A 19,959-nucleotide genomic window follows, 5' to 3' on the forward strand; every position below is an offset into this window, starting at 1 on the left:
GCCGAATTTGGGGTACTGTTAAACGGCGCATTGTGCACGAAGAGCCACTGCACTCGCCGCATGTGACTGTATGGTGTGAATTCACAAGCACTTTTATTCTTCGTCCGTTCATCTTTGAAGGGAATACACGCAAGGGCCTGTCAGGTGTACTGTGACGTCTGCACGTTATCGAGACCTCCTTGAACGGAAAGTGATTCCTGCTTTGGGACAGCGCAACTGTGTGGAAACCACAGATCTTATGAAAGATAGGGCACTGCCTCTGTCGCTCGCGCCGAGTGAGGTGGCGCAGCGGTTAGCACACTGCAGTCGCATTCGGGAGTACGACGGTTCAAAACCGCGTCCAGCCATCCATATTTAGGTTTTCCGTTATTTCTCTAAATCGCTCATCTAGGCAAAAGCTGGGATGGTTCCTTTGCCAACCTTGACTTAATCCGAGCTTATTCTCCATCGCTAATGGCCTCTATGTCGACGGGACGTTCAGCCCATTCTTCCTTTCTTTCTGTCGCTAACCTAGTGAAAGATCTGCTTAATGCTTATCTCCACAGGTTTTCCAGACGTTTTCTGATCTGAATTCGTGCCACTTTGGCTTTGGGACATCTAAAATAATGCATTTACCAGGGACACGTTCGGTCTCAACCGGAAGGCCAGTATTCAGCAACACATTGCTCAGATTCCTCCGGAACTGCTGCGAGCAACCTTGATCACGTCGAAATGCGGACACAGCGCCTCTTAAGGTACGTTTACACTGGGATACATGTATCGCGACATGTATGAGCGACATGTCAATTTGACATGTCGCGATGCATCACCTCATACAAAAATTCACGGAACTTGTATGCGGACCCTCGAGCTCATACATGTCGCGTATACATTTTGTATATCGCTTTTTCGCCATATACGCGACATGTATGAGCGACATTTGAAGAACTCGCGCATGCGCAGTACTATCATTTCCTGTCGTCTTGTCGCCTGCCGCTTATTTTGACGATTAGCACATGCGTAGTACCAGGCTCTTTGGCGGCTGTTTGAGTTTTGGAGGTACCGACTATCGTTTCGACGTTAATGTATCTGCATAGAATATCAAAAAGTGCCATATGCAACATTATTTTTCGTGTTTGCGAGGCTACTGTGCAAGTTTTATTCCAAGAAGTGAAGGTAAAAGTTATATATATATATATCAGAGTATGTAATACATTCTATAATATTTTCATGCATCTGCCACGTATATCAATTTTTTGCTATTATTCCGGCGGCCTCGCGTGATAATGTTGACAACGGATGCCGACAATCGTGTGTGAGACGTTGGCATTAGCAATCGCGCGACAATGCAAATGTTTTGTAATGAAATCTTCGTTTCAAGAGGAATCCCCAGTGGCCAAAAAACGGAGTGTTACTGCCAACTGATCCTCTGGTGGAATCGTTTCCCGATAGTTTGTGTTGTTTTTGGACACAAGAGGAGCCACAAGTGATAACAAACCGCGGAAATCCTCCATACTCATCCTAACATAATTTCTAAAGTATGCGCCATCCTTTACCGTTAATTCGCGAGAAACTCTCTCTGCCACCATCTACGCTTCCTCCGCCTTTTCTTGCTATCATCTTCCAAAAGAGCAAGTGTACCAGCACATAAAAATGTGAAACCTTCCAAATCGTCGTCGAAAGCTATCGCACAGTGATACATATCAACCAGTGTAAACGCACGCTCATACATGTATGAGGTTGATACTTGTCAACTCATAGAAGTCGCGATACATGTCGCAAAGTCGCATATACATGTATCTCATACATGTGCCGATACAAATGACAGTGTAAACGCACCTTTAGATGTCTCTGGTGCTCATACTAAACAAACTAATCGAACCCGGGCCCTTAGGATTGACAGTCTGCGTTAATAATAAAATCAACATTATGTCTTTCTGATTGTTTGGAGTTCCCTGCCCACATTCTATTCCTAATACATTACATACGGAAACATTTCTACATATTCTTCCTTGCATTCACAGCGCCACGTTTGAAACAAGTGGCCAAAATTGGAACTACTTTTCTTCCAGGATAAATCGATTCCGCATTTATGCATTGTAATATCTACCAGGTTTCACTTCCATACGATGACTACAGCCCACACTGGACCTCTTGTGAGCAGCTGCACTTTAATTATCACCACCTGTTACATCCTGTTACAAAACCCACAATGAGACTCGGCGGTGTACCACAACAGCGGTCGTCATTCGGTATGCGGATTTGACTCATGCCTGCTTTACCGTAAGTCTCACAGACCAGCGCGCTTTGCTTAAACTTGCACTAACAGGTAAGTGGCAGACAGTTCTTCAAATTTAAATGATACAGCAACTACTCGCACCGTACCACTTATCACTTTCAATTACGTTGGTTTGATTATGCGACAAACAAGTACGATTGTTGACAACAATTCCTCTACATAATTCACAGACTACAACCCCTCTATCTCTTATTGTGTATTTCCAATCTGCACGTACATTAGTCTTAATGTCTCCCATTTCTGTTGTTACTGTAAGGAAGTAGGACAGCATCAGAAATGAATATCTTTCTAAACATGTTTTTACACTATAGGTTACAGACTCAAATAAAATAACAAAACGAATTTCTATCTTGAAATCCATGTGATGAGGTATATTTCTTCAGAATAGTCAATCCAAATTCGAGAGTATGGATACGCAAACTGACATTAGACACAACAGTTTAATCATATTCAGTTTGAAACCGGAAATTGGGTGAATATTCAGTTGAGCTAACGTATATATTCTACTAATATGTACAGGGTGACAATTATTGAAGTATATGAAAAAAGATAAATTAGCTACAAACTACAGCGTATACACACTTATTCAGCATGTAACCGTCACTACAGGTATTCGGATTTAGTTTGTGACATATTCCATGTGCCTGCCATCATTGGCGATGACGTAGCGCAGATGAAGAACTAATTTTTGCATGACCCGGTGCAGTGTCGGAACATCGATGCTGTCGATGACCTCCTGAATGGCTGTTTTCAGCTCCTCAGTGGTCTTGGTGTTGTTGCTGTACACTTTGTCTTTAATGTAGACCCATAAAAAGAAGTCCGGAAAATATAGTGCGCAATCGAGACTCATGTCAGTGGGCTCTGGGTACCCCAGAGCCAGAATGCGGTCCTTAAAGTGCTCCTCCAGGACATCACTCTGCTGCGTCGATGCGGTCGAGCTCTCTCTTGCATGAACCACATCTCCTCGAAATCAGGGTCACTTTGGATAATGGGGATCTACCAAAACCTTCACGTACCGTTCGGTAGTCACCGTGCCATCAAGTAATATCGCACCGATTATTCCGTGCCTGGACATTTCACATCACACAGTCACCCGTTGGGGGGGGGGGGGGGGGGGGGGGGGGAATAGGAGAGACTTATCGATCTCGAAATGCGGATTTTCAGTCCCTCAAATGGGCCAATTTTGCTTATTGACGAACCCATCCAAATGAAAGTGGGCTTCGTCGCTAAACCAAACCATATTCACATCCAGGTCCTGCTCGTCAGCTCTGTGGACAATAGTGTTGGCGAAACACAACCGCTGTTCCGTCCGTGGCCCTGGGGGTTAGTGGCTGGTGGGTTTGAAGTTTGTGTGGGAAGAGATGCAGGTTTTCAACAACAATTTGTCGTAGTGTCTCCTAACTGATTCCTACCTGTTGCGCAGCTCGTCTGATCGATTTTCTGTGGCTGGTTTGAAACACACGCGGCTTCTCGATGTTTTCAGGCGTTTTCACCCTCTGAGGGCGACCGACATTGCCGACTTCCCGTTCTATCAAACTTGCTAAACAAATTCTTGATCGTTAGCGCACTTGGACCGGTTGTGTTCAGCTTGAACTTGGTCGAAAACTTCCTTTGAGCCACAGTTGAGCTATTATTGCTCGCATAGTTCAAAATCGTTCAAATGGCTCTGAGCACTACGGGACTTAACATCTGAGGTCATCAGTCCCCTAGACTTCATCATCATCATCAGTTATCTGCTATATTAGCAGGTCCTTTGCCTCTCCATTTTCTGCAATCCATTGCTTCCTTCTTAAGGCTGCTGTATGTTGTACCGTCCATCATGTCATCCAGTATCTGGAATCTCTTCCTTCCTCGCTTCCTTTTCCCTTCTACATAACCTTCTAAAACTGTTTTTATCAGTCCGTCATTCTTTCTTAATATATGCCCAATCCAATTTCTTTTTCTTCTCTTTATTACATCTAGTAACTGCCTTTTCTCTCCCACTCTTCTCAGTACCTCTTCATTTTTTACTCTGTCCATCCAACTTATTCCTTCCATCTTCCGCCATGTCCAGATCTCAAAAGCCTCCAGCCTTTCTCTGTCTTTTTTCCTCATAGTCCATGTTTCAGCGCCATATAGAAGAACACTCCATACAAGACATTTTATGAGTCTCTTTCTGAGTTCTCTGTCCATACCGCTGCAGAAGATTCTCCTTTTCTTATAAAACGCCTCTTTTGCCATTGCTATCCTTGTTTTAATTTCTGTGGTGCACTTCCAGTCGGTGTCTATCCTGCTTCCAAGATACTTAAAATTTTGCACCTGTTCTAGTTTTTCTCCATTCAGCACAATTTTTAGTTCCTTATTTCCTCCTATTGCCAATACCTTTGTTTTATTTGTGTTAATTTTCATTCCATATTTTTTTCCGTTAGTTGCAACGGTGTCCACCAAATCCTGTAATTCTTTTTCCCCTGTGGCTAGAAGGACCATGTCATCAGCAAATCTCAAGCACCCTACTCTTCTTCCTCCAATTTCTACTCCTTTGTCATCTAATGAGCATTGGTCAATCATATTTTCCAAGTACAGGTTGAAAAGAGTAGGTGATAAACAGCATCCTTGTCTTACTCCTTTCCCTAGTCTGATCCAGTTTGTACTTTCTCCTCTCACTTTAACTGAAACTTTTTGATTAAGGTACAATGAGTTTATAAGTCTTCTGGTTTTCCAGTCCACTCTCTTTTCCCTCATAATAGTCGCCAGCTTGTCCCAAACCACATTGTCAAATGCCTTTTCTAAATCGATGAAGCACATATATAGGTCTCTTCCTTTTTCAATAAACCTTTCTCCTAAGATTCGTAGGAGCCCTATTGCATTTCTGGTGCCCGTATTCCGTCTAAAGCCAAACTGCTCCTCGCCGAGATTCTCCTCTATTACTTTTTCAAGTCTTTTATTAATTATTCTTAACATCACTTTGGCTGCATGTGAAATGAGGCTGATTGTCCTGTGCTCGCTGCATTTCTTGGTTCCTTGTTTTTTCGGCAATGGAATCATTACTGTTGTCAAAAAGTCCTCAGGCCATTCACCACTGTCATATATTTTATTACATAACCTCAATATTTCTCTTATTCCATTGTGGTTCAAGCATTTTAGTATTTCTCCCGGTATTGTATCTGTACCTACTGCTTTGCCATTTTTCATTGCAGCAATAGCAGACTTTACTTCTTCCATTATGATGGTCGGTCCTTTCTCTTCATCACTTACACTGTTGTGTGATTCAAGTTCCAGAGTTTCTGGTTTGCTATTTGTGTCATATAGCTCTTTTATATATTCTTCCCATCTCTGGAGGACATCGTCACGATCTTTATACACTACCTCTTCGTCTTTACTCAAAATTTCCATAGTAGCACTTCCTGCTCTGTTTTGTTCCCATGTCATAGTCTTTACTCTGTTGTATAGTAAGTCGTATCTTCCTTTCCTGTCCAGTTCTTCAATTTCATCACATTCCTCTTTTAGCCATTTTTTCCTAGCCTGCTATGTTTCTCTTCGCAGTTCGTTATTTAACCTTCGGTATATCTTTCTTGCATCTTCAGTGTTCTTGTTTTTCAATTTTCTTCTCTCCTCCATCTTGGAAATCATTTCTTGTGTGACCCATGGTTTTTTTGACCTTTTCCCTTTTACATATCCTATATTTTGCTGTCCTGCTTTAATGATTCCTTCTTTCAGCATATTCCAGTACTCGTTGGAATTATCAGGTGCTTCTTTGTCTCGTAATGTGTTTAGAAAGTCCCGAGACAGCATTTCTGTAATTTGTTCTTTGTTGGACCTTATCTTCTCTAGATCCCATTTCTTCACCATTGTCGCCTTCTTCAGTTTTTTCATTCTTATTTCTATTTCTGCCATAAGTAAGTTGTGGTCACTATCAATATCTGCACCTGGTAATGTGTGCACCTTCTTGATTCCATTCCTGTATCTTTCTTCTACCAGTATAAAATCGATTTGGTTTCTATATTTATCCCCTGGTGATTTCCAAGTGTAGAGCCTCCTCTTATGGTTCTTGAACCATGTGTTTGCCACTATCAGCTGCCTTTCCCTGCAGAAGTCAATTAACCATTCACCTCTGTAATTTCTCTTTCCAAGACCATGACTGCCTACTATGTTTCCGTCTTTCCCTTCTCCCACAATGGCGTTCCAGTCTCCCATTACTATTTTGCAGCATTTTTTATTTTCGTCCATTACTCTCTCTATTACATTGTACGTTTCCTCTACAATTTGGTCATCATGTTCTGAAGTTGGCATATACACCTGGACAATCAGTAAATCTTTTTGTGCTCCTTTCAGCCTTACACCAATAACCCGGTCATTTGCATAGTCTACATATTCCACACATTTAGCCAATTCCTTTGTCATAATCATTCCTACTCCATTAATTCCTTTTACTTCTCCTCCTGAGTAGTAGAATACATATTCATCTGACTGCAACTCTCCATGTCCATTCCATCTTACTTCAGCAACTCCTACGAGGTCCATATGATTCTTTTCCATCTCTCTTTTAAGGTTTTCTAGTTTTCCTGCTTGTAGCAGAGTTCTGACATTCCAGGTACCAATTCTCGTTTTGATTTTTTGCCTCCTTTCAAGTTGTCCCCCCCGGAGATCCGAATGGGGGACTATTTTACCTCCGGACACTGATTTAACATGAGAGGAAGCCATTTTTTGTGCATAAAATGGAGACTGCATTATGCAGGGAAGATAATCTGCGGTGGTATTCCGTTGCCTTCCGCAGTTCTGGAGGCCGCCCCTAACATGGGATACAGACGCCTTTTGTAGCCGCCCGCTCCGGGTCAGACGCTGCATGAGAAGTATAGGTTGGAAAATGAAAGACCCCTAGCCCTCGAAACCTAATAGCGTCAGGGTCGGAAAAGAACAAGAGCTGGCCGAGGGTGGCCAGATAGGAAAGATAAGACTGAGGAGCCTGGCATAAGTAAGTGGAAGCAATGCCAGGACTCAGCTCGGGGCCCCGTGGTCGCCAGCCACGTATCACTAGGTGTGACTCCCTAAACTTAGAACTTCTTAAACGTAACTAACTTAAGGATATCACACACATCCATGCCCGAGGCAGGATTCGAGCCTGCGACCGCAGCAGCAGCGCGGTTCCGGACTGAAGCACCTAGAACAGCTCGGTCACAGCGGCCGGGTGCTGGCATAGTAGGCCTTCACAAGCGCTATACGCTGAGGCGTACCGTGCCATTTTCAAGTGACCAATGACCGACAACAACAAGACGTGTGTTCATGCAGATACTAATTCCCATCATGCCCTGCGGCCTGCCGTGCACTTTGAGCGTCGCAACGCGAACCGTACGGAAGTTTTATTTCCTATAGTTCAATAATAATAATAATGGCCTGTGACGAGGGCCTCCGTCGGGTAGACCGCTCGCCTGGTGCAAGCCTTTCGATTTGACGCCACTTCGGCGACTTCCGCGTCAATGGGGATGAAATGATGATGTTTAGGACGACACAACACCCAGTCCCTGAGCGGGGAAAATCTCCGACCCAGCCGGGAATCGAACCCGGGCCCTTAGGATTGACAGTCTGTCACCCTCTACATCAGCTACACTCATGTCTTTGCCTGTGGTTTTAGTGCGAGTTTTGGCTCAGTGGATGAAAGTCGCGGGCGTGGTCGCTTTACTTAGGCAGACCAGTTTTCGCATTGAGGTGGCAGTTGGAGTGTAGTAGTAGGTGCGAAACAGTTAGTTGGCATGTGTTTGTTGTTGTGGTTGCGAATAGCAGACAGTACTGCCTGGTAAGTGTGATTGTTAGTTGGGGTGTGCCGGTTCCACAGTTGTGATGCATTCTGTTTAGGCACTTAAGTGGATATAAGGCGTGACATTGGTAGAAAGTGATACAATAAGATGCACAGAAATGGAGAGAGATAGAGCCATGCTTGAGTGCAGTAATAAGTTCGTATTGAGGACGTGAAAACAACACGCATATACCCAGCCCCTCCATTTGTATGCTCATCAACACAAAGTGAATTTTGCTTTTTCTTTACGACTTGGCACGTTACATTGGAGCAGTGTGGTTGATTAGGCCTTCTTGTCGAATGTGTAGCAGACTGGCTCTAATGGTGACGATCATCGTGTGGCGGATCTTGCTCTGTTTATGATCTGAATTTAACACGTGATTAGGTATAGTAAGTCGGCACGTCATTTACCAAATAAAACTTGCACTTTTCTACCGTTTTCAAACATATTTGTACATTCATCAGTTGGAGTACACGGGTTGTATGAAAGCTTGCTATTTGCCTGTTTAACATTGCACGCAAAAACGGGAAATTTTTCGAAACTCGACACCTACAAAACACGAGTCTTGTTAAGTGTGAACATGTCGTAGACATTTATTGATAGTTGTCGACAAATCAGCTTACTGCTTGCCAATCAGGAGTCATGTTTTCTGTGCATGTCACTTGCTATGCTATTTTATGCCATTAAAAAGCAATTGAGAAAACCTGAAACTGTAACCTTGTCATCACGCTACCAGGAGACTCTGAGTCTCAAGAGTACCTGCATCGTTATGGACGACGACTGGCGAGAGTAAGATTTCAAGACCACTGATAACAGCTTAACAAAAGAGAAGCCGGAGTTATTATTTATGTAAATAAGCACACTCGAAGAAATTTTTCCTCTCTGATCATTGCTGAAGTAAATAAAACCCATATAGATAGTTTCAGGGACATTGATCAGTCAGCTGTAATAAAATGCAGGCAAACGCGCGTGCCAAGAAAGCCGACAGTGTCAAGAAAGTAAAAAGATTTTCAGAACGACATCAGAAGCAGCCCGAGAGTTCTGTGGGAGGCCCCAGAGTGTTGTGATGAACTTGTCAATGAAAATAGTGAAGTACAGTACTTTAAAGAAACAGTTTATTAAATTATTTTTTGTTCAGTAGGTTAAAATAAAGTAGAACCCCACTGCTCTGGAATAATGAATCTGTAGATGTCCAACTTTGGAGAAAAATTCCTGATTTTTACATTTTTTTTCTTTGCAACTAAAAGCTGATAGACTGTTTTTCCACCGTTGAATTATGTATCTAGAGGTTATTTGTGAAATACAATTTTGTAAGACGCCAACTATGTATACTGTTCAAGTAATTCAATACAATGTGCTTCCCGAATTTTTTTTTATCGTAGTTATCGGCTTGTTTGATATTAGTCCTCAAATATTCTAATATTTATCGCAAGCCTAGTTTTCACCAAAAACCGTTTCGGTTGGTAAATAAGGTAAGTCACTTCGAGAGCTTCCAGACGGCGGTTTGTCGACGTTATATTCATTTCTATGTGCTGTTGTGGCGTTGCTAGGTTATATCGACGGAATATACCAACTTTATATTGGAAAGCACAAATGTGAGTCTCTGTCTCGTTAATCTAGGAGTTATCAAATGTTGTTTGGATTCATTTCGGATTCAGCAAGGGGAAAGTTAACCACTAGACAACGTTAACATCAACTTCAACTATTAAATAAAACGTCTATTGCTCTGTGGAAGTGCGGACGCCTGTAGAACCACAAGTGAGAACAGTTAGATTTTATGTGCAGCAAGCCGCGTGGGATTAGCCGAGCGGTCTGAGGCGCTGCAGTCATGGACTGTGCGGCTGGTCCCGGCGGAGGTTCGAGTCCTCCCTCGGGCATGGGTGTGTGCGTTTGTCCTTAGGATAACTTAGGTTAAGTAGTGTGTAAGCTTAGGGACTGGTGACCTTAGAAATTAACTCCTAGAAGATTTCACACACACACACACACACACACACACACACACATGCGCAGCAAAATAAGCCACTCAGGAATAAAATTAACAGCAAATGCGTGGAAGCAAAGGCGAAAAGGTAGCAGGAAATGTGAAGAAATAGAAAGACGACTGTTTCAGCATACAGAAAAAATGAAAGGACTCAACATTAAGAGTGGAAGAGGATTCCTACCGTTATATGCTGGGGAGGGAGCAGATAGGTAGAACGACTACGTTAAAGGCCTTTAAGAGAAGAGGGACTACATAACGGTGTGATCTAAGAAGGACTGGGAATCGATATAGATGACACGGGTGATTCAATATTACAATCAGAGTTTGACAGAGCTTTCGAACCCTTGTGATCAAATAAGGCAAAAGGGATAGATAAAATTCCTTCGGAATATCTTAAATCCTTCTTGGAGGCGGCAACCAAACGACTGTTCAAGTTGATAGAAGCTGTGAGACTGGAGACAAACCATCCGAATTTCGAACAAATACCGTACACACAATCCAGAAGATCGCAAGGGAGGTTAGGGGGAAAACTATCACGTTTTCAGCTTAACACCACATACATCAAAGTTCATGAAATGAATAATACACATAAGAAAGTTGAGGATAAGTTAGATGACGATCAGTTTGGCTTTAAATGCATAAAGTAGACAGAAATTACTTTACGGTTGATAATGGAAGCAAAACTTAAGAAAAATCAAGAGACTTTTATAGAATATGCCGAAATAGAGAAAGTTCACGACAGTGTAAAATGGTTCAAGATGTTCGAAATTCTCGGAGGAATAATTCTAAACTGTAGGAGAATAGCGGTAATGTACATTATACACGAAGCACTCAAATTAAAAAGATGTGATGCAAGTATTTCTCCTCTGCTGTTAAATCTGTACATCCATGAACCAATCACAGAAATAGAAGTTAGATCAAGAATTGGATTAAAATTCAGGGCCAAAGAATATTAACTGTTAGATCGCTGATGTCTTTGCTGTCATCAGAGGAAGTGAGAAAGAATAACAGGGCATAGTTAATGGCATGGATAGTCTACTGAGCACAGCTTTGTACATAAGTGAATCATAGACCGAGGGGGAACTGAGAAGAAGAGAATAGAAGCATTTGAGAGGTGATGCTACAGAACGATGCTGAATATTAGGTGGACTGATAAGAAATGAGGAATTTCTCCACAGAATCGGCAAAGGAAGGAAAAAGAGACAGGATGGTGGAAAATGGGTTAAGACGTCAGTGAATAATTTCCGTGGTACTTGAGGGGGCTGTAAAGGATAAAAACTCTAGAGGAAAATCCGGATTGCACTATATTCAACAAATAATTTGAGGACATTGTGTGTAAATGTCACTCTGAAGTGGAGAGGGTGGGACAGGGGGGAAGTTGTGGGGGGCCGCATTAAATCAGTCAAATGATCATTGACCAAAAAGAATTTCTTTTAAGTAATCCATGAGAAACCGTTGGGGTATTTACTGATATCGTACTGAAATGAATCAGTGTCACAGGCGGCCTTTTTATGATGGTTACTGATTCTCGCAGATTCTTATTAATTTTTTTCAATTTTTGTATTGGTTAGCGATGCAAGATGCTAAAAACCTTCGACTTTGATGCAGATCAAATTTTACGTGGTATGGTAAAGGATTCCATTGCCATTTCCCTCATAAGGTGGTTTCCATATTAGTATCGCCCGCAGAGTATTCCCTTCCATCGCCCGCGGTGACATGACTGCGTTTCCTTTCTCTTTTTCATATGTGTCTACCGAACCCAGTCCCAATAACTAGAGATACGGCAGAGCACGTCGAGATGGTTATGTCGCACTTATGGCCCATCCTTTTACTGATTACTTCGTGAGAGATTTCGCCCCATATAAATGATGGAGCGAAACAGCCTCGTACAACTATTTCGTCTGGCAAGTATCGCTTAGTAGAAATACAGATTTAGGCTTGATCAGCTGGTATGAATACAGACCTGATTACGTCAGTTCGACGATGTAGAAATATCAGGGAAAATATGTATCAGTAATCTTATGTAATCACGAAAATGTTCCAAATCACATTGAAACATCCCCTTAGAAAACTTTATGGATTACTGTGCTGGTAAACCTCTTACGTTATTCGATTTTCAAATAGCTGAGAACAAAAGAATGGCCCTAACGATAACATTACCTTTCATGAGTCACTTACCTCACAAAAATCTTCGTTGCTAAAACTACTGCAATACAGCGTGCGCCAATACTGCCAGCTAAATAAAAGATTCTAACTACTGAGGGCACTAACTACTGATAGGCATAGTTAGCAAATGAAAGATTTTGATGGAGAACAAACAATGTATTTACCTTAATAGTGTTCAAAAGTCATTATAGTTCATGACAGCCAGTCTTACAAATTTCCCTTTTCTGACGGACACGCGTCCAGATCGTCCGCTCTCAAAACTCTGCCATCTCTCTCCCCACATCCACCACTGCTGGCGGCTCACCTCCAACTGCGCAACGCTACGCGTTCTTCACATCCTACTGCCCAACACTACAATAGCAAATATTTCAACAATGCAAACCAGTCACGGACTGCACACAGCACAATCAGTGATTTTCTTACAGAGCGCTACGTGGCGTTACCAATATAAAAACCTAATCAGCCTATTTATAACACCCAGAGCAAAATATTATATTAATGACGAGTTTTATATAGTAAAGTGTTTATGCCTCACAACAGGAGCTTGCACTCAAAGACGCGCCAGGGAAGCTGTACGCCGTTGCCGGAGATGTGAGCGACGAAGCCAGCATCCTGGCGGCCTTCAAGTGGGTCAAGGACAACCTGGGTGGCGTCGACATCCTCATCAACAACGCTGGTGTATTTCCCATTACTAGCCTTACGGGTAAGAGCAACGCCTTGCATTACTTTGTACGACTTACATACGGACATTTGAAAATACTAAATAATTTAAAACTTAGTACGATGCTACCATGCCATTCCACAGTAATTAGGAACTATTGTATTTATCCGCCGACCACAGGTCTTCATCTTTCAAGTAAGAGGTACCCGTGTACGAAAATATACATGAAGTATGTACGAGTACAGCTTGTAGACACATGGTTTACAGGATGTGGGAGTTCAGACCTGGCCATCAGTCGTGGTCTGATAGCGTAAGGCTAGTTCGGCTCGTGCAGTCATGATACGCGGACGTCTGCTGATCCTGGCTGTGGTGGAGCTGGAGCGCGCTTTCGTTTACTTCTCGCCGCGGTTTTGAATCCCTCTTACGAGCGAGCCATGGCAAAGCCTTACCGGCGGGCAGTGATCAAGATCACATACCACGCAGTATATGCACGGCCAAGACCTTACGAAATTGAGAACTTTATACCGGATTATCTTCACCTGGATCCGCAGGATGTCATTGGCGTTCACTTTCCATCACTGGGAACGCTGTATAAGTCCAGATGCGCGCTGAAGAGATCTGTGCACCGAAACTCGTGAGCCGCCACGAGCGAAACCTCAAGTTTCATCACCCCGACGGAGAGTTAGATGAAGTAGTGATTGACCTCATGGGTTTCGGCCTGCGTACGATCACGGTTTTCGAACTCCCATTCGAGGTCCATATGGCAATGTGCTTAGTCGCCTGGTCAAAAAATGGAAAATCTTTGAGACCTATTCTGCAACAAACGGCGTCCGTCAGGTGAAAATGGAATTGCTGAAGCCTGTGCCGTCTTACTTGGTTATAGGAGGATGCAGGGCCGCCATTATGTATGACGGATACCCCCTTACCTGCGCTGGCTGCGGCCAAAACTGTCTCCAGCGCCGGACTGTACAGACACCACTCAACGACGCCGCCTCCACTGCGCCGTCCTCAGCTCTTCTTATCACCAATACTGCGGTCACAACACCAACTGCCGATCTTATGCACGACCCACGCGACCCATCGCAGGTGATGACTACCGTTGTGGAGACTAATCCGACGTTTTATGGGACTTAACTTCTGAGGTCATCAGTCCCCTAGAACTTAGAACTACTCAAACCTAACTAACCTAAGGACATCACACACATCCATGCCTGAGGCAGGATTCGAACCTGCGACCGTAGCGGTCGCGCGGTTCCAGACTGTAGCGCCTAGAACCGCTCGGCCACCACGGCCGGCCCGACGTTTTTCACATCGCTGCAAACAGAGCCACTGTCGGGAGGAGACACTCGCCTGCCTAGAACCGCTGACCGCGACACGGATCTAACGCCTCGCGTTGTACTGACTTCTGCCTTCTTTCCATTTAGCAGGGAGGCGATAGCCAACCGTTCCCATTCTAACACAGAACAGCGTATACGCGACAAAAGGCCCCATGGAAGCGCCGGAAACGGCACCGTACGCCCTTGGATCATTATCTTCAAAGAACGGGGACAGAAGATGACGACAACATGTCCGATGACGTAGTGTGGGACGGTAATGTTCCACTAGCTCCACCCACGACAGCTCAATGCCATAGTGCCGGGGCCTTGCCAAACCCTCCTGCAAGTGTCCTGGGTGGCGTTCCTCCTGTTGTGCCAACTGCAGCTGGGTGCACAGCTGACGTCCCGTCGAGAGACATCCGTACCGACGAGCTCTGGGCTGATGACGTCGAGGATGACACTGTACGGCTGTCTGGTGCCGCGGAAGGGCACGTCCTGATGAAGGGCTACGACACAGTGACTGAAAACGCGATGGATGCTGCGGCTGGTCCACCCCTGACGGCCGCCAGCGGAGTGGACGCCACATCCTGGCGGCCATGGAGACCCAACAACACGACTGGCGACTCTCAACATCAGTACCAACTGTGCACGCCATGAACTGACGTTGTAGCAGGGTACGCTTAATCCGGCGGATATAGACGTTGTCCTCCTCCAGGAGGTCTCTGTCGAGGATTCCGTCGGCACTTTTGGGTACACTGCTCAATTCTCCCACTGGCAGTAGTGTGCCAATGCTTCTACGTGATGTTCTAACTGCCTATAGCGTCGCTTTTCTGCCTCATGCAGAGAGACACTGCGCTCACTCTCCATGACGTCAGAATCGTTGATACCTAAGCGCCCTCCGAATCGGGACAACGCCATGAATGGTCCGCTTTCTTTGCAGATGCAGTCGCGCCCCTCTGTGTGGGACGCTAGGATGCCTTAATGTTCAGTGGGGCTTTTACCTCCACTGAGGCGCCGAAAAGGCGACGGCCTTGCCGCAGTGGATACACCGGTTCCCGTCTGATCACCGAAGTTAAGCGCTGTCCGGTGTGGCCGACACTTGGATGGGTGACCATGCACTGTTGCCATTTTTCAGGGTGCACTAAGCCTCGTGACACCAATTGAGGAGCTACTCGACCGAATAGTAGCGGCTCTGGCCACAGAAAACCATCGTAACGACCGGGAGGGCGATGTGCTGACTGAGGATGACACGGCGTTCGAATGGTCCCGACGGGCCACTTGTGGCCTGAAGACGGAGTCCAGGTGCCGAAGGATCAATTGCCACACTACGTTCTATGTCTGGCGCTCTCCACCGTCATAACCAACCTTCGATTAGTGGACAATAAAAAAAAAAAAAAAAAAAAAAAATGGTTCAAATGGCTCTGAGCACTATGGGACTTAACTTCTGAGGTCATCAGTCCCCTAGAACTTAGAAATACTTAAACCTAACCAACCTAAGGACGTCACACACATCAATGCTCGAGACAGGATTCAAACCGTAGCGGTCGCACGGTGCCAGACTGTAGCGCCTAGAGCCGCTCGACCAACCCGGCCGACTGACTAGTGGACACGTGGGAGTATGCACATAGCAATAGTGCGAGTTTCACGCACTGTACCAGCCACTTCTCCAGCCGTGTAGACCATATCTGCCTCTCGTGTTCCATTGTTCGGGTCCAACCGGCTGCTGAAACTGGCCTGTTGCTTTTTCCTACCATGTGCAGTCACCTTGGGCGCCAGATAGTACGGTATGGGCGAGGCTCCTGGAAATTGAACGTTACACACCTACACTCGTCTGAATGCCGACAGCTCGTGGAAGCAACGTGGACGTCATGCACCCGTCGGCATGGGGTTTTCCTGACCGCACTGTCGTGGTGGCTGCTATGTGCCAAACCGGTTCTTAGGAGGGCATTTATTGCTCATGGCAGGAAGATCGCTGCCCGGAAGCGGCGTTCGCTAGATTTTTACCATCACATCCTGCGTGATTGTTCCACAATGCCAGACTCATTTGCCTGTCACCAACCAACGAACCGCGCAAAAGCGCGGACCACAGGCTCACGAGTCGCCACCTCGAAGGGCACCGTGGATGGAATGGACCGAAGCGTCGTCGTCGTCGACGGACGCTGATCCATGCTTTAGCCGATGGTCGCTGTGTCACAACATGTGATCGGAAGTGCTCTCCATGCTCACTATAGTCAACTGGTCGTGGACCGCCTTCATCCTCCAGACACGACTGAAGAAATCCCTCACCTTGCATGTGGCACACTACCGCGGGATGCACAGAGGCATTACTTGAGGACGTGACTGAGGAGGAGGTCACTGCAGCTAAACTGGCCGCCGCGCCTCACAAATCGCCAGTACCCAACGGCCTCCCGTTAGAATTTTACAATTTCTCAAAGGATTGCTCATTACTGTCCAATCGGCGGAACATCCATCAGTGACTATCACCTCCCCTTCCCACATCGCTCCTGAACTGTGATATGAAGATGTTTACCTGCGCATTTGGCAGCAGATTTCAGGAGATCCGCCCGACGCGTTATGCCCCAGCATCAAGCCTCTTTAGGAGGCAATCACAACATCTGGACTGCCTAATGTCGATAACGTGACGTGATGGGGCTTGCGCGGACGTGGCGCATCAGAGGTGACCTAACCTTCCTTGATTTCAGTCAGGCCCCTGGCAAGGTTGATCGCTTCTATCTGACTCTGGTGATGTGGAATATGGGATTGCCAGACAGCTTCGTGGAGGCCTTAATGCGTCTACAATGGGGCCTGACATCTAGGATCCTCAACTTCGGTCGTCTTACGCCGCCCATCCTGGTACAACGATTAGGGCTGCAAGGATGCCCTCTTTCCACGATCCTGTATGCTCCCGCCATAGAACCGTTACTTTGCAGCCGCTACCAACGCCTCACAAGGATGACTCCTTTTCGTTGCGCGGCCTTTGCAGAGGACTTGGTCCTACACTTGCGCAACGGCAATGATGTTCAGGAAGCGCTGGAGTGTGTTGGGGTCCTACGGCGCTCCTTCGGGCACCGTCCTTAAAATTCGCAAATCTTCCGTGTTGCCTACAGGCTGTGAGTGCCCAGTGAATGGGAAGCTCCCCTACGTATCTGCGCTGGGTACTACTTTTACAACCGACTTGCAGCGATCAGTGACCCTTAACAGTAGGCGGACATTACACCAGATCCGAGCAGAGCCCCATGACCAATGACTCCGAACTTTGGACATACTCCAACGGACCTGTTTTTCTGCCGGTCGCTGTGGCCGAGCGGTTCTAACCACTTCAGTCCGGAACCGCTCTGCTGCTACGGTCACAGGCTCGAATCCTGCCTCGGGCATGGATGTGTGATGTACTTAGGTTAGTTAGGTTCAAATGGCTCTGATCGCTGTGGGACTTAACTTCTGAGGTCATCACTCCCCTAGAACTTAGAACTACTTAAACCTAACTAACCTAAGGACATCACACACATCCATGCCCGATGCAGGATTCGAACCTGCGCCCGTAGCGGTCGCGCGGTTCCAGACTGTAGCGCCTAGAACCGCTCGGCCATCCCGGCAGGCGTTAGTTAGGCTCAAGTAGTTCTAAGTCCAGGGGACTGATGACCTCAGATGTTAAATCCCATAGTGCTCAGAGCCTTTTGAACCATTTTGAACCTGTTTTTCTAATGTTTATATCACATCGCAAATTTCGCTTGTGGCCCATACTTTCCCCATCCCGCCGTCAATGGCCAGATGCATCTTGGCTGCATTGGGTTCCTTTGTGAGTCAAGACTTGTCATTTAAAGTCAGCTATGAGTCTATCACCTTCCCAAAGGACAAAGGAGGTTTCAATCTCTGTCTCGTCCACTATCGAGCAACAGCCCTCTTTGTAAGGGCGCATGTTAAGATGTGGCGACGCTCTCCGACATGCCCCACGTACCTACTGATGAGGGCCCTTAACCCGAGCTCAGTCATTGCCCCAGTGCCGCTGATAGATGTCCCAGCGCCCGTTTTCTACTTGAGCTATTTTTTTCTTGAATATAGTTACATCATGTCCGTGCTTCTCCTTCCTCGTCTAGCGACGCCCAAGAGAGTGGATACTTTGCCGCAATCGCTTGCGTCGGACGTCAAATCAACGTAGTATGTGACAGTTAATGGGAAGCAGGTTTTGCAGTCGCGTATCCACCGGATCTACATGGCGTGATCACCATTATGTGCCATGCACGCGGTGCAAGACGACAGTGGCCATCGACTTGTGTGCGGCGAGTCAAGTAATGTCTGGCTTTTGGTTCTGCAGATGCTGGCATTCATCTCATGCATGACCCCTGACAGCGTTATTCTCTTCCCGGACATGAACATGTCTTGTTTGACTCTTCTTTGAACTATTCTCTCTGTATTTTAAAAGTAAGCCTGTCTAATAGCGTCTGCTGCTACAGCTGGATGAGCTAGTGGATACTGTATAAATGTTTACAGAAGTGCAGTACAATTTCTTTTCTTTGTGGTGACCAGATGGCAAGACGGAAGACTGGAAGCGCATCCTGGACGTGAACGTGCTGGGTCTGAGCATCTGCACCAGGGAGGCCGTGCAGGACATGCTGGGCAGGGGCGTCGACGACGGCTTCATCATCCACATCAACAGGTGGGTCTGTGGCCGGTCCTGTGTCAACACCGTACTCTCACTTTTATTCAATAACATTTCATGTTATTTATTTAGTTAAATAAGCTTGCAGTCTTGTGTAACATGTTTCTCGTACAGCTTTTCGACTGTGTGAAGGAAGTCCGAAAGTGTTTCTCACACCTAGTGAACACCTGTTGCAACAGGCGCAAGGTAGCACCAGCACCGTGCTAAGAGGTTTTATCACGTACAAGCTCAGGTAAAGCCCTTGAATTTAAGCACGTAAAGAATACAGGTATTTTAACAAACAAAACAGTACTAAATAATCCATACACGAAAAGACTACAGAATGGAGAAATGAAGTAAACTGGACAGGCTCACCAGTACAAAGTATTTAATTTTCTGGCTAGCAATTCGAAATTAGGTTTAAAAAAAATAACAGCTGAACAAGGTACGCTAGGCAAAATCAACCAAAGCAACCCAATACTAGCCATACATGTCTTGTCCGGATATTGTAACTCGGACTTTTATCGGTCAATGTAAGGTAGAGTTGCAGTAGGGCAGTATACTGTTTCATTATTTTCATCATGGCAGCAACAGCAGCAACCGTTACGAAATTGTTTCGAATGAAAAACAGCCCACAGTTGCACTAATTGCAGTTGTACTAATGCACTAGTAACAGATCTAGTGGCGGAGGACATAAAGTGCCGTATGTAATTTTACTTATGATCGAAACAGGCTTATGTCCGTTGAAGTTATTTTTATTGATCGTGAGGCAGCCGCTGGGCTAAACGTTTTTCATTTTTAAAAGCTTGTGACTTCTGAAGAAGGATATATTATTATAGTTGAAACCATGGTCAAAATTTAGTATAAAGATTACTAGTGCAACTGTGGGCTGTTTTTCATTCCAAACACTGTACTGTTGTACTCAGAGTGAATGCGCTCATTGTCATCACAATAAAGCAAAGAACGTAATGCAGTACTCTGTTGGCTATTTCTGTGCAAATGATTTTAATCTGATCTATTATCTTTAATGCGGCAACGGCCTTGCCGCAGTGGCTACACCGGTTCCCGTGAGATCACCCAAGTTAAGCGCTGTCGGGCGTGGTCGGCACTTGGATGGGGGACCATCCAGGCCGCCATGCGCTGTTGCGAT

At 45.4% G+C, this 19,959-nt stretch overlaps 1 protein-coding gene across 1 annotated transcript in view; it reads left to right on the top strand.

Moving 5' to 3' along the window:
- Nucleotides 1-19,959, top strand: part of LOC124594640 (dehydrogenase/reductase SDR family member 11-like) — a 91,623-nt gene that overhangs the window by 46,345 nt on the left and 25,319 nt on the right. Inside the window, exons 2-3 of the mRNA XM_047133008.1 lie at nt 12,737-12,899; nt 18,698-18,827. Of these exons, the coding sequence (XP_046988964.1) occupies nt 12,737-12,899; nt 18,698-18,827 (293 nt within the window). The remainder of the gene's footprint in view (nt 1-12,736; nt 12,900-18,697; nt 18,828-19,959) is intronic.

The sequence above is a fragment of the Schistocerca americana genome, chromosome 2 (assembly GCF_021461395.2).
Source record: "Schistocerca americana isolate TAMUIC-IGC-003095 chromosome 2, iqSchAmer2.1, whole genome shotgun sequence".
NCBI classification, from domain to species: Eukaryota; Metazoa; Arthropoda; class Insecta; order Orthoptera; family Acrididae; genus Schistocerca; species Schistocerca americana.